The 25,138-nt window shown below is 45.2% G+C and overlaps 1 protein-coding gene across 1 annotated transcript in view; it reads right to left on the reverse strand.

Moving 5' to 3' along the window:
• LOC144108095 (P-selectin-like) overlaps positions 1-25,138 on the reverse strand; it is a 259,479-nt gene that overhangs the window by 49,624 nt on the left and 184,717 nt on the right. Inside the window, exons 6-11 of the mRNA XM_077641376.1 lie at positions 24,767-24,889; positions 20,120-20,244; positions 14,354-14,519; positions 13,141-13,290; positions 6,554-6,730; positions 287-466 (exon numbers count right to left, since the gene is read on the reverse strand). Coding sequence (XP_077497502.1) covers positions 287-466; positions 6,554-6,730; positions 13,141-13,290; positions 14,354-14,519; positions 20,120-20,244; positions 24,767-24,889 — 921 coding nt within the window. The remainder of the gene's footprint in view (positions 1-286; positions 467-6,553; positions 6,731-13,140; positions 13,291-14,353; positions 14,520-20,119; positions 20,245-24,766; positions 24,890-25,138) is intronic.

Consider the following 25,138-nt stretch of genomic DNA (forward strand, 5'->3'; position numbering starts at 1 on the left):
GGCTCATTTGAATGATAATTTTCGCGGGCCCAGGTCGGGACCGGGCCTGAAGTCACCGGCTTTGGCCAGGATCGGGCTTCGGGCTTCTGTCTCGGGCTGAGCTGTGGCCTCGGAACGAGGCCACTGAAGTGCTGCACTACTTGTGCACCAAAAATGCTTGCTCTTCACGCTAGGCCGCCGCTTCGATACGCACGGAAAGCTTTAAGGCAGCTCGCTTTTACGGTAGTTGTATCACGCTCTCCCAGGACGACCTCTGTGTAACCAAATGAAACTATTTGCAACTCACGCAGGCAGGATGGCTTTGTTCCGTTCCATCGGCCCTCCGTGCCGCAAAGGCGTCTGGGATGCCCGACGAGTGTGTAGTTGGTGTCGCATACGTACTCCACCGTGGCGTTGTACGTCGTCCGCCCATGCAGCAACACCACTCGGCCGTTGTCTACGGGATCCGGGGTGCCGCAGTCCATATCTGAAAAACATAGGGAGACAGCGGACACAGCTACAGTATACCGGCTGATATAGTGCTAGGGCCTCCCGTACAGGGTGTTTCTCCTTTGGCTTCACAATTTTTTTAAAAAATAGGCCTTGAGTTAGAAGAGCGCTTTGATCGGCACAGCATTGTTAGCGGTGCAGTTCATCAGAACGCAGCGAAGACGTGCAAACTAGCAGGTTGGTTAACTAATATTGAATGGTTGACTTTCTAACTATTAATGGTGGGCTCCTAAATTATGAGAGGCGTGTAGCCCACCCCTAAGTAATACTGGTGTCATCTTTATAACACGCGGTTACCCTCGGCGCTGTGGCCCAAACAATTTCGGCTACATCGCGCCAAAATACGGGTGATTTTGAGAATTTTTCAGGCAAATCAAGATCTCTACAGTGCACGCAACTAGTCGAATTAGCCAAAATTTGTTGTGCAACAGAGACAATGGTAGCCGCGTTTTCGAATTTGTAAAAAAGATATGGATATTACTTACGGTGCGCTACGTGCCTCTGATAAATTAAGCGTGGTAAAAGCAACAGTTAAAAAGCTTTTTACTTAACATTAGTTAACCATCCCGCTAGTTAGCATGTCTTAACTGCATTATGATGTACTACACCACTGACAATGCTATGCCGAAAAAAGCGCTCTTCTAGCTCAAAAATCCGTTCTTTTAAAATTGTGTAGTTTTAGGCGAAACATCCTGTATAACCCGGGATATACTGCTCTAAATTTTACGAAATTGGAGATGTTATATTAATAACAAGCAATCGTTGCGAAAAAACCGCACACCCAAGGGTCATCATCACACCCAAGCATCATCATTAGGGCAGAACTCACGCCGTGTCATGCATAAGGTCTTGTCCCTGCGTCGGTGTTCGTTGCTTAACGAATTTTATCACCCGCTGCTGTTGTATTGCTCCGCGAGCTCAGAACTTCGTCAATGCGAAACATTGATGAATAGCTCTTTGTTTTGGTCAACGTTGTGCAAACCCGACTATGGCTTAGAATTTCTTCGTGAAACTATGTCTGGGATCGTTAACTGACGCCATTTTTGCCGACGCCACTCAAGAATGGACAACGCTCTTGAAAACAAACAAGGTTGTGAATATTGAGGGTGTGTCTGTGATTGCTTAGGTTTTAACTAACGAACCCGCTTTTATGAGTCTACTGGAACAGCAGAACTTAACGGAGTTACGCTCGCGGAAACTGCACAGCGTTTGTGAAAAATATACCGCCAAATAAGTTTGCTTCTATGCTGTTCGCGGGGGGGGGGGGGGGGGGTTATATACTTTACGCGACATTATAAGGCCCCCATTGGGCAAGAATGTGGCGTCGTTGTCGTCGTCGGGGTCAATGGCCTGAATGAAAACTGCATTGGTGGAAAGGTGGCTGCGTCACACTTGGAGCGGCAGATTTTAAACGGATTAAAACATAAGACAACTAGTAATTAGAAGGTCTCAACATGACTAACGTCATTAGCACATATCAGGTGTTTCAGAGACGACTAAGTAATTTTTAAATATAGGCTTTTGGTCAAAAAACATGGCTTTTGCGGCGTAGTATTATCTGTGTTGGCGGACACCAGAAAACTGATGAATCGTTTTAAGGAGTAAGCTGGCTAACTACTGATTAACTTTTGAACTATTTCAGTTAGGTGCCTACTTGCAGTTAATGATTGCTGGCCGGTTGTTAGTAAAAGCCATATCAGGATTTAAAATTAAAAAAAAAACGCAATTATCCTCCGCGCAGTGGCTCGACAAAATTTGGCTACATGGTGCCAAAGTACATGAGCTTTCGAAAAGCATGCACGCAGAGCAACCTTTCTAGTGCATGTAACTTGACAAAAAAGGCAAATTTTGTCGAGCCATAGCGCCAAAGGATATCGCGTTTTCTGAATTCTAAGTACTGATATGGCTATTACTAACGACCGGCTACAAATCTTAACTGCAAGTAGGCGCCTAACTCATAGTTAAAAAGTTCATTATTAAAAATTAGTTAAACAACCTACTGCATAAAACGATTCACCGGTTTTCTGGTGTCCGCCAACGCTGGTAATATTGTGCTGAAAAGCCCATATTTTTACCTCAAAAACCTATTATTTGAGGACTCCTTAAGGTCTTCCTTGAAACACCTGGTATAAATAAATAAAGTAAATTATTATCGCCGAAAAGAAAATTCTGGTAAAACGTAAGCTTGGATGAGTTAGTACTCCCTTTTATTCTTTATTGAGTTAGTACTCCCTTGAGTAGAAACAGGGCGAGTTGAAACAACTGGGACGAAGGAAGGCACACAAGGACGAGCGTTGCCCTTGTATGCCTTCCTTCACACCGGGTTTCAACTGAAGAGTAAGACAGCCTAGCGCCTGACAAGCCGGCACTTTTATGCGGCTCGCTTAAAGTGGCGGGTTTCTGTATATGCCTGTATTGTGGTTATGGGAAAGAGGAAACAATGTCTTTGTCGGTGGGGGTAAGAAGAACCAATGACGGGAACCATTAACGCTGTCGCGTCATACCCTTAAATGCAGAGCTTAAGTGTCCCACGAATTTTTTTAAGCGACAAGCTTCACAACGCTGGGTAAAGCAGTCCTCGGGTAGGCAGCACAATTACCTTGAACGACCTTCAGCCCAACCACGTTAGCCGTGTATGACCATATGTGGTGCATCTATGGTGTCGAACCCATGACATTTAGTTGACCTTTGACACTGGGTGACCTTCGGGTTGACCTTTGACCTTAAGAACATCCGATGGGGTGACGTGAAGCCACGTGATGACATCCGATGGGGGGTGTCGTAAGACCATGTGATACCACGTCATATGCTCGTGGTCGTGTGGGTATGTATAGAAAAGCTGTCGCGAGCCTGTAGCGGAGCTGCCATGGACGAGCCTCAGACGCTTAGCAAGCGTAGCAAGTTTTTACTTCTGCAAACTAACCTGCGTTGGGAAATTTCTGCTGCTTTATACGGCTGCAAAACGGTGTGTGTCAGAGAAACCGTTATATGCTTCGGACTTTTTTGGGACGTAAGCTGACAGCGTGCAGCTAACCTGGCATAGAGCCATAGAAAAACGATGTGTTCATATCCACAATGGTTAAAGCAAAAAGAAAATTAGAAAAATAACGTAAACGAGATATTAAAGCCTTCTTCAACGCGTTGGTCAGATGCACATAAAATGGAAGCTTCCGAAAGATACTAAAGGAAAACTTTTTCTCTTTTAGTGCACCCATGCGACTTCAGTTAAAAGTGGACTCCGCCTTCACAACGTTGAGAGCCACGGCCTAAGTGTGTATTCCGCGGGGAATCCCCAGCGGAAAAAAAGTGTGGCTGGAGCTGAAGATAAGTGTTAATTTCTGAGAAAAATAATTATTCCAACATATGCGTCCCGTACTTCGACTCGCCCCCTGCTCGTCCTCGTTATCATATTTGGACGAGACTTCCCGCGCCGGTTCATGATTTCGAAAGACGGTCTCCGGCACCGAACAAAAAGCTAAAGCTCGCTGTTTAAGTAGATACGGCGCCCGGCTCCTATGACCTGAATGCGACGATTTTACTTTCTGCGTGTAACTTTCAACTGACTCTTTCCTTATTGCCTTCTTATACGTTTCTTATACGTTGCTTATACGTAAGTGCCTTCTTAGTGCTTATATGTTTCACCTGTGGCTTATGGCGCGCACTATATTTTTTGTGGGAAAGTTTATTCGAGCGAGGACATCCAGCGCATGAATTATTTGTGAATTGAAATACGCGCTGAGCGGATCTGCGCATTTCGCGCCAGTTAATTAGGCCCGACTAAGATAGGCCTTCGTAACGTCGTTATCGCGTCGACTTCCGGCTAGACATTAATACTTTTGCTCATTATTTTTTCCCCCGAAGTGGTTTTTCTATTTCTATGTTTGCCTTTTCGATTTTTTTTATCTTTCCATCTGCTTTCTTCTATAATGTGTGCTGTTCTAAGTGATTATATGTGTTATTCATAGCACGAGACTGCAATACATTCTTTAAAAAGAAGGCATACGCACGTATCTGCGAAGTTCCACTTTCTTCGAATTAACGTATTCCATTACCGAGCTTTGAGACGGCCGATTGGAAAGCTGTGAGCGGATTTGCTATGCGATAATGTGTAGCACGGCAGTCCGGGCTAATCAGGCCACCTTGATAAGTTAAGCGCGAAATTTCGACTCCTCTGGGATTTGAGCTCCCTACGGAAGTTGAGAGATATTACTCTGGTTAGTCCTTTTGGTTTTTCTTACCTGCTTAGCAAGAGCGTATCTTAATAAGTTCGTGGCATACGTGCAGTTTCTAAAAGTGCAGAAAGAAAAATGACGAGCCATACGTACCAGACGCTGTGGATGGTATTTTTTTTTTACTGGCGCTATACTTTCAGAAACGCTAATTCTTCGAATTTTCGCCGATTTTCGTTATTAAAGTAAACTACGTTCTTCTATCAATTTAAAAGCCGCATATTACCCCATATATTTTTTTTATCAGGCCACGCTGCTTCTCACTCTGTCCTGGCAGACTGGCCATCCTTTTTGGCCGCAACATTACTGCACTTGGTATTCATTCCTAGCGGTTTCTGCGAAAGCATAGCGGGAGTGTTTTTGTATTTCGCTGTGTTGTTATCGATTAGAAATCAGCAATGTAATTGATATTTTCCTGGAAGCTAGGATATTAGAAAATGGATGAAGAAAGAACCACATGCTGCTGGTGGCATCAGAACGATGATCTACCAACAAGGCTATGGCTGCGTCTGTGCAAACTTATACTTTCAGGTGTACTCGCTCTGTGAGTAGCCTAACCTCCAGAGTGTTCACTAGCGCCACCATCGTTCACAGCGGCGGATATAGAGAAAGTCCCTTATTACTGCAAGTGACACTTGGGGCGTGTCGAACGGGGAAGGGGGCAGCTGTGAGAGAGGCCTCTTATGATACCTATCACTTCATGTGAAACCTCACAGGTGTGCGTGACTAACGCACAGGCGAAAAGATTTAGGAGAGCTCAGCTGCAGAAAATCTTTGTTAGTTTCGACTCTGAAAAAGAAATAAAGATATTGTCATCCTGCCGCTTGCAGGCAAACGTCGAGCTGCATTTTTGTCCGCCTCAATACGCAGAGTAGCCAGAGCCATAATCAGGCACCCATTTCTTTTCATTCATTTTTCGCGAAAATAAAATAATTATTAAGTCCCGCGACGGTGCCTTACGAGGTCATTTGCAAGTACACAGCTCTGAAAATATGGATGCCACTTCGTCACCGCGGTGGATGCCAAACTTCCGAGATTTTATTCTATTTGTGTTTCCTGCTCTCTCAAAGAGAGCATCATTCCTTTTATCCCCCCCCCCCCCCTCCCCATGTGTCATTGTTAGGCCTATCGGAGACTGTTTACACACTTCCTTGCATGCGCAAATTTAGCGTCAGCAGAAAAAAACGCATAGCACTGAATTCCCGTTGTTATCATGACGACTAAATCGCTCGGCATGTTGTTAACTCTTCTTGCATAACGAGTCACACTGTACGGCATTATATATTCCGCATAATTGGCGCACTAGGCTACACCGATAAGCCGTACGTCATCGTCGTTTCCGGCCCGAATTAAAAGAACACTACCACATTTTTTCAGCTACAACTATAAGGCTTCACGAGGTTTATAATTCACATCTTGAGCGGTGATGAGAGTCCAAACGCGCCTATTATACGCGATTTCATGTTGTAAGAAAGCTTATTGTGACAGTATGAGACTTACATGATTTTATTAGGACACTTGTTTAAAATTTGCGTATGTTGTTAGAAAGCGCAGGTTAGCACCTTTGACTGGAGCAATTATGGAAATTTAATATTTACGTGCGCTCATACAGTAGGTCATTACTTATACGTCAAAGAACTTTTAAGTGGTGTTCACAATTAGCAGAGATGAGAAGCAGTGTAGAGGAGAAATGATTTGAATTCGAAGTCGACTCGTGCTGTCTGCAAACAGTGAAGGGGCTCTAGTCAGTAAAATGCGGTATACTGTGACGGCCAGTCCATTCTTCGGCGCAAAAGCACAAGGGTGCCGAGGTCGCTAGCTGCTCGTATACTTACACTTGCATGACGGTGCACTGCCGGTCCAGAACCCGGAGGCTGCGCACTTCCGGGAAACACTTCCGACTAGCAGACTTCCGGTAGGACACTCGTACGACACTTCCTGCCCCACCCGGTAGTCTTTTCCGGTGGCGGTAGAGTTCTCCTGCCGGTCCGGGCTGCCGCAGTTAGACGGGTCTGCGCGTTTGAAAGAGTGTCTCCAGCTTAATGAGTCTCCGCTGCAATTATGGAGTGTTGCATCTGGCATCGCTGCGAGTAATTAGGACAGAGCTCTCAGCTGTGGCTTAAAGCACTTTTGTGCTTTTTTTTCTGCGTGAGTGACGAAAAAATGGTCGCTCATTAGACGAGGTCTGGACAAACTGCGACGAAGGTCGTTGCATGCGTAAAAAAAAAATATTTCATCCTGTTGACTCATGCAGAAACAGTTTTGATTTATAACTTCGCTTTTGTGACTTTATTGAAAATTTCTTAAAATGCTGTAAAGCAGAGAAACTTCGAAAGTTCACTCATGCTACTGACTGCGTAACACCGTGTTGCAAGCATGTTCCAACATTTCCTAAGCCACGCCTGGAACATCTCTGAAAACGGAGCAAGTTAACACATTGAATATGAGCCTGTGCGTTACCATTGCCTCACAATTAAGAGCCTTTCGCAAACACAGGCGCGTGACGCGAGCGCTTTACGCAAAGTGCGATGATTATTTTAAATTCGTAAAACTATGTTGCATACGTGATGAACCTTCCTAAAAGCTGAAAACATTCGGGTGGAAGTAATGCATCAGGAGAATAAAATTAGGCTTAAGCACTTGGCAACCCAGCATGTTGACGCAAGAGGGTGTTGGCGACAAAACCTTGAGATTCAAGCACGTGATCCTATGGCATCAGAGAAACATTCCCCCCCCCCCCCCATCCAGTGCAGAGCGCTGACTGTGCACGGAAAAAAATTCTCAGGGACACTTAATTACACTGTGTACTGCTAATACAATAGCATCAGTAGCTGTTGATGCCTTTACCGGAAATAACATCACATTCGGTCTAGTGACGTCATGTGCGATCTGGTAACGCCACTCTTCGCCAGCCAATGGGAATGCTCCGGTATGGTGCTCCAGCCAAAGGGCGAATTTTATGGCTGACGATGCGTTCCGGGCCCATGGGGCATCTAATTACTAAACTCTTTCATACTATAAACCACATCTCAAACAGGTGGAAAATCTCGTGGAAATGCGAACTAACCATAAAGCGTATACAAAAAATCGACCGAAAGTGCACGAGATCAGCCTATTTCTTCAGCACCGCGTCTGGCTTTCCTGATCGGGTAGTATGGTGTCAGAGCATTTTTTTCGGGTTTCTTTTTCTCTGTAATCGTACTACGTTCAGAAGAAATGCTTAATAACGCCCTGCAGTTGTATATTCAGAGTCGAAGTGGCCTGGGAAACCACATCAGTCCACCAATCAAGAAACAGCAACCAAGGTGCACCTCCGTAGAGTATAATTTGATTGAAAAGGGTTACATAGTTAATTAAATCACGCTACGCCGCGCATCCTGGTCTCGTCCTTTTCAATATTCTTATATTATTTCCTTTCTCTAGGAAGGAATAAAACAAAAAAAACATTGACAGGCGATCATGCACTGTTACGCGGCAAATCTGTCTTAGCAGGTTCACTTTGGGTTGCATTTCGCTTCTCCATTTGTTTTTTATCTTTTCATCTTTTCACCTGCATTATTAGTTTCCGCGTCGAAGCCGCAGTTGCTATGCTCTCCGAGTGCGTCGTATAGTTGTGGTTTGAACTGCGTTTGAAGTGTACACTGAGAAGTTAGACGGACTGTGCGGCTGTCGTTGCCTTAAACCATTTTTGAAGCGAAAGCTTCACTGCGCTACGTATAAAACCGATTTCGTCGTGCGTTTTCGGTTGACCTTCAAGTGAGGCAGAAATCAAGTGTGACTATAGGCCTTACCATATGTGGTCCACCATTGTGTCGCGCCATGGTGTCGCAACGAAAAAAAAAATAATGAGGAAGTTCTCACGAAGCAAGGCATGCTTTTCCAGTGTTGGTGGCACAAAAGAACGGTATACCCTTTTCTTAACTCTGTTTAACATATTTTCTGAAGAAGGGCTTGTCGCAAAGAGGGGGGGGTGGGGGGGGGGGGGGGGGGGGGGGGGGTTGACGACGTCCAGCGTCTGGTGTGCAAACTTAAATTTTTTCCCCTTTAGGGTAAACGTCTGCTCAATACAATATTTTTGTATAAAAGCGCACGGCGCTTCTGAAAATATAACGTTGCCATCGATTTGAACAAAACAAAAATGTGCTCGCAGTATCCTATGGGCTTCACAATTATTTTGGCTATTTTTAAGAAGCAAAACCGGCGGGCCCCATACCCAGCAATTCTGTACGAGAGAATTTTAGAGCGGGAAACCGTTTATGAACGCAGTTTTTTCATATGAAGTAAGATTTCACTGTGACAATTAACATATCCGCAGATCAAGGACGGAAGTCTTTTTTTTTTGGTCTATTCAAGTTTTGCCATCTTAAAAAGCATTCCCCATTGGTTTTCTAAGGCAGTCTTAACTGTTCGATGCGATCGCTGGAAACACTTTAAAAGAAAGATTTTGCTGCATATCTGAAAAATGGACAATTACCTTCAATATTTCCATAACAGTGTCTTACAAATATCCGAGTTTAAAAATTTTTGCCTAAGAAAGCTTGACATCAGCTCCCTAGTGAAATGTGAAGGCAAAATTCAGAATAGCCCAAGGAATTTCTTTTTATGGCTACATTCAGCGAGACCACTGGAAGAACAAATGCAACCTGAAATACTATACGGCGGCGCCACTCCTTAGGAACCAGCCGTTCCCAAGCAGCGCTGCTTGCGAAAGAAGTATAGCACGCGCTTCGCGTCCGCTAGAGGGAAAAACTATATGCAATCTAGGCAGCAATGGGGGATAGTTGGTTGTACGCATTAATGGAAAAAAACATGCTACACTAGGAAAGGCACGACAAAAAGAAAACCAGGAGCGTTTGTGCTTTGTACCTCGTTTTGTTTTGTCATCTCTTTCCTTGCGCAGCACGTTTTTTTTTCTCATCAAAATAGTGTATCTCCTAGAGAAAGGCTTCCTGGCCAGAAGATTCCTCATGCAGCTATGGCAGTGAACCAATATTGGAGGCGTAGTACGTCTGCCTCTCACTACCGAGGCTACTTCTTCATAGTTCCGTGCAGCGCTACGCACAGCACGGAAATGTAAAAGGGACTCAGGTGCCCATATGTTTCGAAACCGACAAGTAAAGATAGCAGCCCCACCTGCCTTACTTAATCCCCACATAAAAGTCGAAGTCACACCTACGTTTAGTAATCGGCAGGCATAAATTGAAACAGTGCAAGCGGTCTGTATTGAAAAAATTTTAAATTGGTTTTTGGCGAAAGGAAATGGCGCAGGTATCTGTCTCACATCTCGGCGGACACCTGAGCCGTGCCGTAAAGGAAGAGATAAAGCAGGTAGTTAAAGAAGAAAGGAAGAAAGAGGCGCCGTAGTGGAGGGCTCCGCAATAATTTCGACCACCTGGGGATCGTTAACGTGCACTGACATCGCACAGCACACGAACACCTTTGCGTTTCGCCTGCAACACTTGCATTCATTGGTCCGCACGTATACAGATATACAGATCGAAGCAGCACCTGCGTCCTTAAGTCCACGCGTACAGGTCGAAATCATATAAAAGTGAACGCTATATTTGTGTGGAGGCGAATGATAACCGAACAAATCCGACAGCATAATTTAAATTCGCGCGCGCAAAGTAACACTCAAACTGGAAGCTAGTTTTTGGTGCTGCACAACGCATTTGTGCTCTTTCCAGTCTACCGGAATGCATGGACTGTTTCCTCGAAGTGAAAAATAATGAAAGGGGAGTGCTTGTGAGAGACGTTTTTACATTTGTATGTCACGCGGTATCAAGAGATCAGAACAAAAGCAGCAACCTATATACGTTTTCTTAAACTCTGAGGATACTTAGACGGCGTATTCAGGTACCAAATCCATCTGCCATTAAACACAAGTCCTTCACGTCAACTGCCGTGCTCTGCCCTTTGCTGCTACGTGAAGACAAACGAACTTCATGACGAAAACTTTAGCCCTGGTCACCTACAGTAACTGAGTGCTACAGTAACTGAGTAAAAAAGGAAGTGTCTGACGGAGCAGGTAGCTCTCGCCGGCCACTCTCACGCCCCTTCGATGTGCCGTCTGTCATTAAGAGAGCAGTGATGCATCCCATAAAAGCACTTTTTCGGACGCTGTTCGAGGGTTTCTCATTTGGCCAGAACCCGCTACAGCGGCATTTCAATGACTGACTTTCTCCTAAATCAAACAGAACATCCCGGATTCAATATCCGCCGCAGCAACCGCATTCGACGCAGACTTAATGTGAAAACAGCCACGTGGAAACCTGGCTAACCGAACTCGGAAATTAACCAGGAGTCTCCCCTACTGTGACAATCCTGCGAGAATGGGAGTGGATATGGAGCGTGGCCGTAAAATGACATGAAACTAAAAGTTCGATCATTACTCTTATTGCGAAAACGAACTGGGACAGGATGGTTTAGTAACAGTGCCGCAGGCTGAATACATTGGCGCTGCATCTCTTTTTATTTATTTTGCGTACATTTTTTAGGAGCATTTTGCAACGGTCATGCAGAGCAAACATTAGGAACTAACTTCTGCCGCAAAGTTTTTATGTAAGAAAAAACTTCTAGACAGAAAACCTTCCCCGTCAGCAGAATCTCATTTAGCGATGTAGGGAGGGGACGGCGTAAGCATCTTGTTTACTTTGGACACACACGACCTCCAAATAATAACAAAAAGGAACTAGATGACCACCTCGCTTCTATTGGGGACCGTATCGTGTTTTGTTTGTTATCTCGGTCTCGTAGCCCCAGCATTATGCAATGCAAATAGAAACGCAGGTGCTTTACAGCTTTGTTACTAAGCGCAAGTTTCGCGAGCCAGTAGATAACCGCAACGAATTCCGTTCTCGAAACATTTGAACTCGCAGAACGAATCACAGTTCTACGTTCGAAACGAAAGCTGCAAGGGCTTTAAGGACTTCGGAAAAAAAGGTGCGAATGGGTGGCTAAACAAGAGCGCAGTTTATAAACTAATATCTGTTCTCTGGTTTCGAACACTGAAGTGCATGTGGTTCGTAGGGAAGAATAGATAAGGGAAGTTCAAAGAGAAAATCAGAACTAGGCTAACTTCAGACCTTATTGTATTTTAGTAAGCTCATCAACCATGTACCATTGGTATGCAGATATATCTTAACGTGCTATGTGTTGCCCAGATCAAAACCACAATAATTTGCTGTATTAATTTTTCAATGTGCCATCAATTTGCAGAACCGAAATCGATTTGGACACAGCAGATGTTTAGCCGTGAATTTCTCAAAATGTGGATTACGTGGAACTTTGCTTTGTAAAAAATGCATTAGACTGCCATAGAAAACCGATTGGAAACGCTTTGGATGACAGCAAACGTGAATAGAAAAAAATACAAGACTGCCCTTGGGTGATCTGCAGACATATTGATTGTTATAGTGAAACCTTACATTCTATGAAAAAAACATTGCGTTCATAAACGGTTTCTTGCTCAAAAAATGCTTTTCTACAGAATTCTACGGTATGTTTACACCTACACGACAGGACGGAGAATACGTTGGAGTAGGGTTAAGTTAGAGGCAATATAGCCAGCAGTAAAAAAGAAAAAAAACGAATAAGGGCAGAGAACAGCCACACTAGCGTTCTGAAAAAAAAATATAATAAAAGTCACAGCTCCGACATCAGCACGTCGACCATCGGAAACAAAACTCTTAGCACCTCAGTACGATGGTCTATGAAAATTTCGGTGGACCCGACTAGATGTAGGTGGGATAACCACACCTTTGCTTTAACTAATAGTAAAACAAAATTTTGTGCCCTTGTTCACGCTAACGCTATTAACGCCGCAGAGCGTGAGCAGAAACGGCGTATTCGTATGATGAAGCCTTATATTGGATGGAGTATTTTAAGACACATTTAAGGCACACACAAAGTTTGCGTCAACGAGACAAAATTAACACTGCTTATATTTGAGCAACTCGTCAAGGGTACAAGCTTCACGCGAAAATGCTGATGATTATACGAACAATGTTCGATATCTTCTGTGAAACAATTCTGCTGCAGTGACAGGTTTGTGACGTCACGCTTGAAAACCATGCAGAATCGGAACAATACGAGGGTGCATCCTGTTTGACTTCGTTAGAAGTAGAGCACGAATTGTCATACTAAAGGCTGGCTTGCTTTTAAAGTAAAGCCCCAAAAAATGGTACCATGCAGTCCTTTTCTGAGCCACTTTACCTAATTTTTTTCTGTACATTTTTGCAGTCAAGACGATTTTTGTTCTGCGCAGCTTTACACTAGCATTCTGCACAGAAGGAACAGTGGAAGTACACAGCTCTTTAACGTCGCGACTCAGGCAACCTCCAAAACAAGTCGCTTCAAAACCTGCTGGACTATATGCCATCATTGTCAGGAACAACGAACAGGTTTAAAAGAAGCCACTTACTGTATTGGCAGATCCAGGGAAGGTAATCGAGGTCACAGGTGACGTCATTCCAACGCCACTTCCGGCCCCCGTCGATGACCACGCAGTTCTGCTGGCCGTTGTAGTTGTTTGGCTGGTCCTCAGCCCAAAGGAAGTCGCGCACAGGCTCACCTGCGCAGTAGCGGGCGTATTAGTAAAAAGTAAGAAAGTTGAAGCGATTTGTTAGCATTCCCAACGCTTTCCTAGTCATTTTTGTTTATTGAAGTGCCTACCTGGCTTTCTCAACACTCTTAACAAGACTATTCAGAATTTCATAATCGTTTTAAAATTTAACCATGCTTGTCTCCTAAACCATATAATGAATGAAGGTCTCCAAGTAGTACGTTCTGCGCCATAGGTTTTGGAGACGCCTAAATATCGTGATTTTTGAAACAAAAGTACGGTCCCTTCTGAGCACGTAATTGTGCATTGTAAACTTGGCAAAAATTTTGCAGCGGTTATAAATAAATATCATTACAGCACAACACATTAATTATTCAAACTAAATATAATGCACACTTGTCAGCCTTAAAAAAATCTGAAGAATTATTTTCTGTATCAGCGGTAGCGTAAAAGGCGCCCGTGTGCTGGGCGATGTCAGAGCACGTTAAACATCCCCAGGTGGTCGAAAATATTCCAGAGCCCTCCACTACGGCACATCTTTCTTCCTTTCGTCTTTCACTCCCTCCTTTATTCCTTCCCTTACGGCGCGGTTCAGGTGTCCAACGATATATGAGAAAGATACTGCGCCATTTTCTTTTCCCAAAACCAATTATTATTATTATTATTATTATTATTATTATTATTATTATTATTATTATTATTATTATTATTATTATTATTATTATTATTATTATTATTATTATTATTTATAGTGTAAAATCGTGCACCATATCTGCTTTTACTACTGGAACTTCATATGTGATCATCAACTGCTATCTTTTAAGAAATGCTGCTAACAGCGCTAAAGTGCTTGCTCCCTGTACATGTGCCTCAAAATCTAAATTGGTTTATTTCCACAGTATAACGCCTCTGGTGTTTTTATTTTCTGTTTTCCGTTCACTGCTGTCGAGCAGTAGCCACATTGTTAGGCCTTATGAGCTCGGCCAAAGTCCTGATTTTTCAACCCCTTCCCGACTTCGTAGAGCGTCTATTTTGTGCAAATGATCCCGAATCGAAATGAAATTTTGCTTACCGCTGACCCAGAACCAGCCGCGCTTTCCCGCCCCGATTCCGGTGCGTCGCTGGGCGCCCATCCAGACCAGCTTGGACTTGAGCTTGTCCCGGCGTCGTTCCAGCTCGGCCGAGATGAACGGGAGAGTCAGGTCGTCCACACTGTGTACTAGCAGACCGCCGCGAGTCTGGAAGGCCCAGGAGGTGTGGTTAGCGGAACGCAATAGGAAAACAAAGCAAAACACCAAAGAAACATGAGACCGCAAATCAGCACACACGCGCCGCGGTGGCTCATTGGTTAGGGCGCTCGGCTACTGATCCGAAGTACCCGGGTTCAAAACCGGCCGTTGCAGCCGCGTTTCGATGGAGGCGAAACGCAAAGGCGCCCGCGTGCTGTGCGATTTCAGAGCACGTTAGAGATCCCCAGGTGGTTGAAACTATTCCGGAGCGCTCCACTATGGCACCTCTTTCTTCCTTTGTTCTCACAGTCCCTCCTTTATTCCTTCCCTTACGGCGCGGTTCAGGTGTCCGCCGATGTGGGAGACAGATACTGCGCCATTTCTTTTCCCCCAAAACCAAGCGAAGAATAAACACATGCTTTTGCACGTCTAATTGGTTTAGGTGCGTTAAAACACTACCGCTTTTTTAACATCTCGGAGCACCGCATAATTAACTCTTGCTGTGGCTTGGTGGCAATAACCTCCTCGAATAAACGTACAGCTCTTAAACTAATCGCCGTACCAGTAAGCGGCGAAGTGAGATGTCCCAACACTCTTTTCCGCCACAAGTCTGACATGGCTCGCTCAAAGGCCCAAAGAGCCCTTGGAGATCATGGCCGCCTTGATATCATTTTCGATGCCCAATAAATGGACGCGGACGCTTACTGCAATGATATTCCAGCCACTGCAATCACAACGACGATGGGCAGAGGGTAGATATCGACGTAAAATGTTTCATCTCGACCTCATTGCTGCAACGCGCTTCCAGAAGAAAATTCAGAGCATAATTCAATTCCTCCAGCCCCAGCATCGGATGCGTGAATTGCTGGGCGAGTTGGTACATGTTCAAGAGAAAAAAAAACAGCGAAAACAGGGGCAAGATCAGGAGAAGACACTGTCGCCGGCGACAGTTTGTGTGTGTCTTCTCCTGGTCCCGCGTCTTTTTTCGCTGTTCTGTTTTTGTTTTCTCCAGCATTGGATGCTATTCTCTGACACACTTTTTCCACGGATGCCATTCTTGGCGTAGTCGAGGTAGCTGAAGACTTGTGCTTCAATAAAGAAATCTTTGGAGGGGAGCTATTATAAACAACGGGCATGGATCGGGCTCATGTGTAGCCCCGTAATATTTGCAAATATAGAGGCGCTGCTTGTGAAGGCCCCGTGATGGATGGACAATACTACTTTCGTGTCCTTCTTCCAGCAGTGTTGTGGAGGTTTATTGAAAATCAGTTTCGTATAGACTCATTTTTCGTTGTTTTCGTAAGCGTGACTTAGTTTCCAAGACAGCACGTGACAGTTTCTATTTGTTTTGCATATATACTTGGACGAACGGTGCATGCGCGTACTGCCCAGCTTAAGCCGTGCGTTTCAAAGCAAACTTGATCGTCGCTTGTAGCCCTCTAGTCCAGTTTTCACCTCTCTTCCATACGACCTGTCATCGGAATGCCCTCTCTTACAATCGAGCGAGTGGACCGTAAATCTACCCTGCATCGCAACCCATCTGTATCCGTAAATGGCGATAAATCATGCACTGTTTCGTACAACAAATTCTTTACATTCACTTTAGGACCAGTTTTATCAAAGAGGTTAAAATTTATTTTCTTACCTTTTTTTAACTCTTTGTCGTGCTACAAGCTGCAAAGCGGGCTGTCTCCGGTAAAAGTAAACAAAATAAAAAGCCCCAATACAGGCATTAGCAAGCGAAGACTGAACTCCATTCTTTAGGCCTGCCTGTCTTTGAGGCCGTAGTTCATTTTCCAAGCATGTTCCGTACAGCAGGTTTCTCGATTTTTCTTTTTCTTTTTTGACAAATCGTGGTCTGTTCCGGCCGACGTAAAATGCGCGTATATTGGTAATTTATTTTCCCAAGAGTGGGCTCTTAACCTGTGCAGTATTCAACCGCAGTTTGAGAATTGATTGCTTCGCCTACGCCGCTTTCAGCTGCACTCGTTACCTGCTTTCAAAACGCCCTGAATAGTTTGCGCCGGGCACACTGTTCAATAATTACTGCGTTGAGGATATATAAGAAAGTGAACGGAAAGAATATTACTACGGGGTAAATTAACTATTCTGTTATCGGCACTTTTCGTTGCTGAGCCACTTTCGTGAGTGGTTGTTTTGTCCGCTTCAGCGCACCGCACGGATACTGCGACCACGCTCCACGTCAGCTTGCTAAAGTTGCTTCCACGTCGGCTTTAGCAAACTGCGCGGATGACTGTATCGGAGCAGTAGAAAAACAGGCCTTGAAATTAAGAATAGGCGTAGTAGTATTCTGTGTCATGAACATGGCGTACGTATGTTATCTTTAGCCATGAGCCAATCAGAGCTCACTGATATATCATGCACGTTATCAGGAATTTGGGAGAGCTCCTAGCCTGCGCCACTAAGCCTCGCGGGCTTGCGGTCATATTTTTTTTGGTATAATAAATCGTACATATAACGGACTGCCTTTTAGCACGTGACTTAGGCTTTACATGATCTCCCGCACATTTCAGGGGCAGCTTCGTCTCAATGCCTCGCCCAACGTTTGTTCGAGAACCATTCAGAGTTTACACAGTGGCTGTGTCTGCAAATAAAAATGTTGGGCCATTTCTGGCGAAAAATTACGACTTTAGAATAAACTACGTCTCCAATCGTTTTTTTTTTTTGTGGATTCAAATAGAACGAGGAGTGGCCTCTCGATTGTTTAATGCCGTGTTTGTCTAAACAAAGCGAAAAATTGTACAAAGTCACAACACGGTTACTTCCACATCACGCTGCTTTCGTGTTGAGCAAACAGGATTCAAGATAGCACTCGTACTATAACGGAGAAGCTCGTTGATTAGGTAATACGCTCTCAATCGCATTTTTACGCATCGCCATTGGAAAAGGACAAATGTAAGGCATTCATGAAACCAATTTTGTATGCGATACACTCAGTTAATTGACTCGGAAGTGCTACTCTCATAGGGCGGGGGATGTTTCACTAATAATATACCAGGCGCCAAGAGTCTCCGACTGTTCCCTCTCCAAATCGAAAATTTATTTTCGCCATTGCTGAGTGCAGGGGATGGGCCAAAAGCTGCAGATTCGAATCTGGCACTGGCCTCGTGATTTCCGAGCACAATCACAGTGAAATTTTTTTTGCTATAACTTCTTAATATAATGTGACACTGGGAAAATAAAAACTGCCACAATAATCGCAAAGTTAGGACCGCTAGGTGCTCGCGAAAAATCGCAACATTAACCAAGGTGATAATAAAGCGCTTACACAAATGATGTTCTCAACTGATCTTGGATAAAATTCGCTATGAAGTAATTGCCTCAGTTTATATAAAAATTTTTCAACTGAATCCGCTTATCATACTGATTCGCCTCCTGCCGCAGCGGCTGAGTGTGTTAGCTGTTCTGCCGTCGCTGATACCAAGACGGCGGTTTTGACCCCGGTCGCGTCGGCCGCATTTCGATATAGGCGAAATACACAAATGCTCGTATGCTGCCACACGTCAGCGCCCCTTAAACCAGGTGGTCTAAACTGATCCGCAAAAACGTACGCTGAAAAAAACATTAATTAACCAAACCTGCATGATCCCCCGCAGATCATTCCATTACAACATCTTGCATCTCTATGTATCGCCTGCTTATCATTTAGAGTAGGTTCTCTGCACTTGTATGCTCTTTCATATAGTTCCGTAGCGCAAAATACACTTATACTTGCATGCCAACAACAGGTGGAGGGTGCAAGCACGCCGCTGTCTACGTAAACGTAGCCCGAAGAGGTTCACTTGATATTCAAGCCTGCCACTTGCCCTTGTTGCATTGCATAAATGATGAGAAAGCAATTTTCACGATGTCGCAATGGCATGAGAACGCGCGGGAAACCGCCGGCTCTATCTCCCGATCGTATGCAACAAACGCGCCGCCGACAGCGCTGCCATCGCTTCACGTGGCGCAAAGACGCTGCGGTGTTTACTTGAGGGAAGACCTCCAGAAACAGCCCGTCTGCGCAGGCGAGCTCATATATCCAGAGTAGCTGAAAGAAAAGAGGAAGTCCAAACTTGCTGAAGGGAGATATATTGTACGCGCATGTTTATTTCCCCGGAGCGGGTGAGTAAACTTCGTCCCGAAACTTCAGGCTTCACGCTGTTTTGAAAAGTGAAGACGGACAATTTTTCAACGGAATTGCGTTTACAGCCGAGCGACCTGACACGTTCTTGAAAACGCAGCGAAGTGTATAATAGGTGCATATTTGGGTCGAAAAAGCCGTTTCTGCAACCCTTAAAACGCCAGGAGGACTTTATACAGTGGAGTGTTTTTCTACCGGCAACGTGCGGTTTCGCAGGCGACCAAGGCAGCATTTGAATTTAGTATCAACTTGCGATGCTACCAGGCACAAGTTAAGGACGCTATCGCCGTGCCGAAGATTCGGACGTTTTTAGAGGGCGCAGAGTTTTTAACTTTCCGTAAAATTTGCCAAGCTGAAAAATTGCAAGCTGCAAGCGCACTCCTCGGGAACGCTGCAGTGCAAATCGCTAGGTGAGATGATACATCTTACACAAAAAAGTGGCGCAAATACTGCCCCTAAAGCCTCATATTCGGTCATAGCTAACGCTTCCTTAAAAAGCGAAGTATATGGTGCACAACACTGTAGCTACGCACTGTTGTAAACAATCCAACAGCACCTGCACAAATTGTCGAACATTTATTTGCCCGGTCTAGCTTTCTTGGGCAAAATTTTGAAAATTGGGATTTTGTAAGGCACTGTTATGAACTGTTATGAAGATATCGCAGGTAATGTTGCTTTATTCTGACATGTAGCAAAATCTTTTTAAAGCGTTTGCATCGATCGCATCGAGCCGTTACGACTGCCACAGAAAACCAACGGGGAACGCTTTTCACGATAGCAAAAAACGTGAATAGAAAAAAATGCAAGACTGCCGTCGGGTTACCTGCGGATATGTTTGATTTTTATAGTCAAATGTTACACTATGTGAAAAAACTGCGTTCATAAACGGTTTCCCGCTCAAAAGTGCTTTTGTCCAGAATTGCTGAGCATGTGTCAATATGCGTTATTTGCGCTGGTGCGTATGCAGCATTGCATATGTTGAAGAGAGGCCAACTTGCACAGCATCATTCTTCGTGACTGTTCCAATTTTGCGTGGTGTAGGAATCGGCCTAAATTGGAAAACAGTTCCTATAGCACGTCTTTCAATCGATGGTGGTAGTACCTGTGAGGCAAATGTGGATACTCCTTAATATAATGCAAAATTAGCACGAAACACGCGATAACGACTAAACGCTGGTTCACATGCAAGCGACTGGGCGACTGAGTGGCGAGTCGCAGCAAGTTTCCAACTTGTTGGAACAACTTTTTGCGCCGCGGCAGCAGGATTCGCAAACGTTTTCGCTTGCATGTGAAAGAGCCATTAGCGGTTACTTTTTCCCGCGTTGGGCGACTTGTGAAGAGGAGCACATTTACAGCGCTACACAATGCAGAACATATTGTCCAAATGTGCTAAAGAGTTTACGCAGAGTGATCCTTTCTGTTCCGTTTGTTTTTTAATGAAAAGTTTTGTTCTACGTGAACTCACCTGGCAGTAGGAAGCTGCATCCTGGAAGGATCCTCCACGGCTTCCTTGGAACTCGTAGCATTTTCGGATGAACGTGGTCAGCTCGAGGGGTTCCACCTGATTGCCGCACCGGTCCGGCGAGAACTCTGCAGGACGCGCACAAAGGCGACACTGTAAGAACGTCGTGACGCCACCCTGCGTGCGAAATTGGATCTCATCTCCTAGTAGCCGGAAATACTTTTTCGACAGCCTGACCATCGCCATCGTATGCACACCAGAAGGACCTGATCCGCTCATCTTCAAGCCCAAAGAACAAAATCTGCCTTTTTCTATCTGCTCTGATACCTCATTAATAAGAACTAATTTCTCCGCGACTATTCACGACAGCCTCGCAAACACACGAGAGTAGCGACAGATTTCAGCCAACGCTGAATACTAAGTACAGCTTGTTGCTTCTAAGAGAGCGATTACAGGGGCTAGTTGGTGGTTCATCTGTCGCCCGTCGTCTGTCGCCCGTCATCCGTCGTCTGTCGTCTGTCGCCCGTCGTCTGTCGTCTGTCGCCCGTCGTCTGTCGCCCGTCGTCTGTCGCCCGTCGTCTGTCGTCTGTCGCCCGTCGTCTGTCGTCTGTCGCCCGTCGTCTGTCGTCTGTCGCCCGTCGTCTGTCGTCGGTCGCCCGTCATCCGTCGTCTGTCGTCTGTCGTCGTTTTTGCAGTGTATCTTGTCCAAGTCCAGCGCGCTTCTAAGATAGCCTCCGAAGAATGGAAAGACTGAATGCGGGTGGAATGTGCCTAGTCCATAGGTATCAGAGCAGCCCTACCCATGAGAGTCGGAGCCTGGGACAGTCGACGGAAAGATTCACGTTGTGTTCCGTTTGAGCAGGTTTACACAGAATGTGACGCGTGCGATGCCCCGTCGTCATCGTTTGCTAGCTAGGTACCCTTCGCCTCAGCGCACTTCGCTCTCTCAGCTCCGAACGATTCCTCCTTGCTCAAAATACCCGACCCCTTGCGAGAACCTGAAGCGCTGCCTACTGCTGGGTTCCGTCACAGTTCAACCTCTAATTTCCTCTCTCATCATTGTGCACATAGAGCTCTTAGCTCAGGTTGCCGGAGGCAAGACCAACTATGCCTGTTACACCAAACTCTGCTTCATCATCGAATGCATTTCATTCATGCCGATAATTTGTGCCACACATCCCGTGCGTTCTTCGTGAATTATGTTACGGAGATAGCTGTTAGAATAAAAGGTGGTTGCGCATAGTGTCGTTCTTGGTAGTGCGGCGTAAGACGGTGAGCGATGACGTCGAGAAAAATATTAAACGAATACTATGCCAGCCAGAACTGATGGTCTCAGGGTCGATATCCACACTGGATGCCCCTGCTACAACGGACGACGAATAGATTTACTAGCGACTCTGCGTCTTTTTGCACATTTTTCGCACAAGGCTTTCCTAGCGGCAGTGGATAAATCTTTGGGAGGGAACAAGCTAGGTCGTCGGTCAAGACGTTGTGATGGTCGAAACGTGCCCTGGGGGAGCAGAGACGCCGCTATTCATTTCTTTACTCAGAAAATCAAATTGCTAGGCAGCGTTTCGCCGAAGAAGTTTGACATTTTCTTCCGTTTCACATGTCTGTGTGGGCAGATAGTATGCCTGAGCGTAATGCTGGTTTATTGGGGGCACCTTTGAGACCTCGCCTACAATACACAGTACCCTGTGTTTTCTTTCGGTGAAGGGGAGAGAGAATAAATCTTATTAAGAAACAGGTCATGAGAGTTGCTTGACGATTATATGGGTGGGGTCCTCATCACAGAACTTCAGTGGTCTGAACTGCTTCATGAACCCGTTAGATGAGGTTTAGCTGATCTTTCATGGATGCGTTGGTAAGCGGAGCCTCTCACTGCTCTTAAGACGTATGTGCCGTCTTCGAAGGTTCAGGCTAGCCCGCACACCCCGCAAAAAGGTAGAAAAGTGTGGGCCTTGTGTCACACCAGGGGCAGCTGTCACGTTATTGAGTAGAGTAAATTGAACCGTACTTGTGTTGGCTTCGAAACGAGTTTGTATTTGGCGCAAGGTAACAGCATCTGTTGGGCTTAGCTTTTTGTGCAGTGAAGTGTACCTCCTGCGGTTAAGACGTATACCCAGGAAAGAGCAGTAGAACTTGTTGTTACCAATTTACAAGAACATCACCAAATGACTTGGACACCGGGTCATGCCGGGTTAGAGTTCAACGAAGCGACTTATAGCTTAGCTCGAGCACTAATTAACTGAGCGGGTCCTTCCAATCCTCCAGGCTTCCAAAAGATTTCCCTTTATCTTCGCATCGAGGTGAACGTTGCGAATCTTTCTCTTCTATTGTTTAGCTCATTTTGGCGATATGTTTCATTTTGTTTTCAACAGAAAGTACACGTACTTTAAGCGCCGGAGTCTTCCTGCTGTGTTTGCGCTGTGCCCATTATTGCACAGCATGTGTGCGACCCAAGGGGATTTGCTCTTTCTGCACAGCTGTGGTCAACAAAAGATGTTGGCAACGCAATACAATGACATTTTTTTCTTTTCCTTCGTTTCGTTTTGTGAAAAGAAGCTTCCCGGCTAAATTTTATTCCTTTCTTTTGCCTTTATTTTTTTCGCTTTCTTGTAGGAGGATTGGGGCTGACAGAATGAAAAGTTAAGTAGTAGGATGTTCGAATATTTGCTTCTCATCTACGTTCTTGGCCCTGATACATGAAGACTGAAAACTTTTTCTATTAGGAAAAGCAGCCGTCATTATTTCTGAACTGGCGTGTTCGTGTCAAATTTCCAGTGGACGTTTTCCTGCACCCTGACCAAGATCATGATGATGGCAGTGCCCTGAACGTCACCCGCAGTTTGGTCGAAACCCTGCTTATCACGAATTCTTATCTCTGCTCACTGACATTGCTGCACTCACGTGAGGAAGTGTGCAAGCTTCTAAACCAGGTTCTCCCACCGGCCTGAATCCCCTGAGCAGCGAAGTCCTAAACGCAGCTGATAATCGCAATATCTCCGCAACCCGAGATCTCGCCTTAGAGGTACAATATGTACGTACCTCCTTTGACGTACTCACAAACGAACGCGGACCACCACACAAAAGTTGCTGTTTGTTGACATTTTTATTTTTTCTTTAGGCTGCACTGCGGCGAAGCTCTCAAAGGTTTAAATCGTTTTATTGAGCAGAGTTCGCGAGCCTCGTAAAAGGCACGCAGATCAATTTCTGCTGAAAACTAGAGGGGTGCCTGTATATATGTGTGCGCACTTGTGAACGGTCAAGATAGGGAGGTCCCCCTGCGCCTAAGCATTTTCAAGGCTTTCAAAGCCGGGTCAATACAAACTGTTGTTGTTAGTTACGCGCTTTTCTTACTTGTTGTTAGCCTTTTCGTATTTCCTGGCAATTTTGCCACGCGACATTGAACTACTTTCTTGTCTTTTGAGAGCAAAAAAAATAAGAAAGGGAGCTAGTTCTGGACAAACAAAAAAGTGACAATGTTATACTTCTCAATAAGCAATCGAAACTGGGTAGAATCAACGAACTGAAAACATATATAAGAATTGATAGAAACGAGAGAGGCAGAGAAGGATCGAAAACAGAAAAAGATGGGCGTGCCTCTCTGTGGACGCTCTTTCATCTCTCTAGAGGCGCCTCGAGAATTTTGTCTTGGCTGTTTCGTTTCCTCAAAAGGACCTATGTCGTCCCTCCATAATACATGGTACGCAATGCCATTGCAATTCTTAATCTTCTTTTTTCTTTTGAAATCGAGACTGAGGTGCAGTTATGCGACAGTTCTAAACAGCTGGCAAAGAAACGATGGGCTCAATACCCCTGCCCCCCCCCCTATAAAAGAAACAGCCAGGCCTCCTGTCTAAAAATTACAGTAGAAAAGAATAAAGGAAACTCCAAGGCCTTTATTCCTCCCTGTGGGAGAAAACATTGCAGTCCTAGAGTCATGCTCCAGAATTCTTGCCCCGCAAACATGCTCCATAAACTTGCCCCGCACCTCTTCTGTGCAACCCTACCCCGTATCCCTGTTCTGCAAGCCCTCTCCACAACTGTGCCCTCCGCGCCCGCCTGGTCCACACCACTGCTCCAGTGCATCTTGCTCACAGCACTCTTGCACCCTGCTCCATACCCAACTAGCCTATCCCCTTTCTCCCGTTCCATATCCCTGCTTAATTTCAACCGCTCCAGAACTACTTACAGCACATGAAAACAGATGGCGTGGGCTATCATGCTGAGGCTTCCTAACCTCCCCTTTCTGAAATCTCAGGCGCAAAAGTCGAGGTAGTGTGCGTGTAACACCGGCACGTAGGACACAACTGCTCGGCTCTAAGCCGTAAAACCGTGTCCAATCTCTCCAATCTAGTTATTCTAACTGAATTATAACTATTACCCCCTCCACTCGAAACATCCACTTGCAGTGCCACGTTCGAGATTGTCGGCCTGAAGCTTCCCTCGCTATATCACTTCAGTTCAATTCAGTTTTATTCCTTAATTAGACCACGCAAAGCGAGTTTAAATGACTTCAATGGACCTCTTCACAGGGTGCCTGTAGAAAGTCATCGAACTTGTTGATTTCTTTTCGTTTATTAATTTTTTTTTGCATGCCGTCAGCAACTTTGGCAGCCAATTTAAAAATGATGTGCTCTAGCCTACCTTGTGTTGTGAACACCATGACTTCACAGAGAGATAAGGACCCTTCGCCGCCGACCATGTGAATGTAGACGAAGCGACCCAAAATAGGGTAGGCGCACTCGAAGTCCTTCGTAGATCCATCCTCTGAAAGATGCAAAAGTGATGATGCTCGCATTACTAGACGTTCTGTGCTCTCTCGGAACTGACCACGGCTAGAAGAAACGGTCGACAAACACATAACACGGGAGAAGCGCTGGCAACTAACTCATTTACTACACTCTACTAACGTCGTAACGCTGACACCGTCAGTAGTCAGCGCTTCGTGCTACTTTCGGTACACTGCTCACTACTAATCCACTTCTGAGTCGCCTACTAAGGCAGTTTCTCTCGCGC

Source organism: Amblyomma americanum, chromosome 10 (genome assembly GCF_052857255.1).
Source record: "Amblyomma americanum isolate KBUSLIRL-KWMA chromosome 10, ASM5285725v1, whole genome shotgun sequence".
Classification (NCBI taxonomy): domain Eukaryota; kingdom Metazoa; phylum Arthropoda; class Arachnida; order Ixodida; family Ixodidae; genus Amblyomma; species Amblyomma americanum.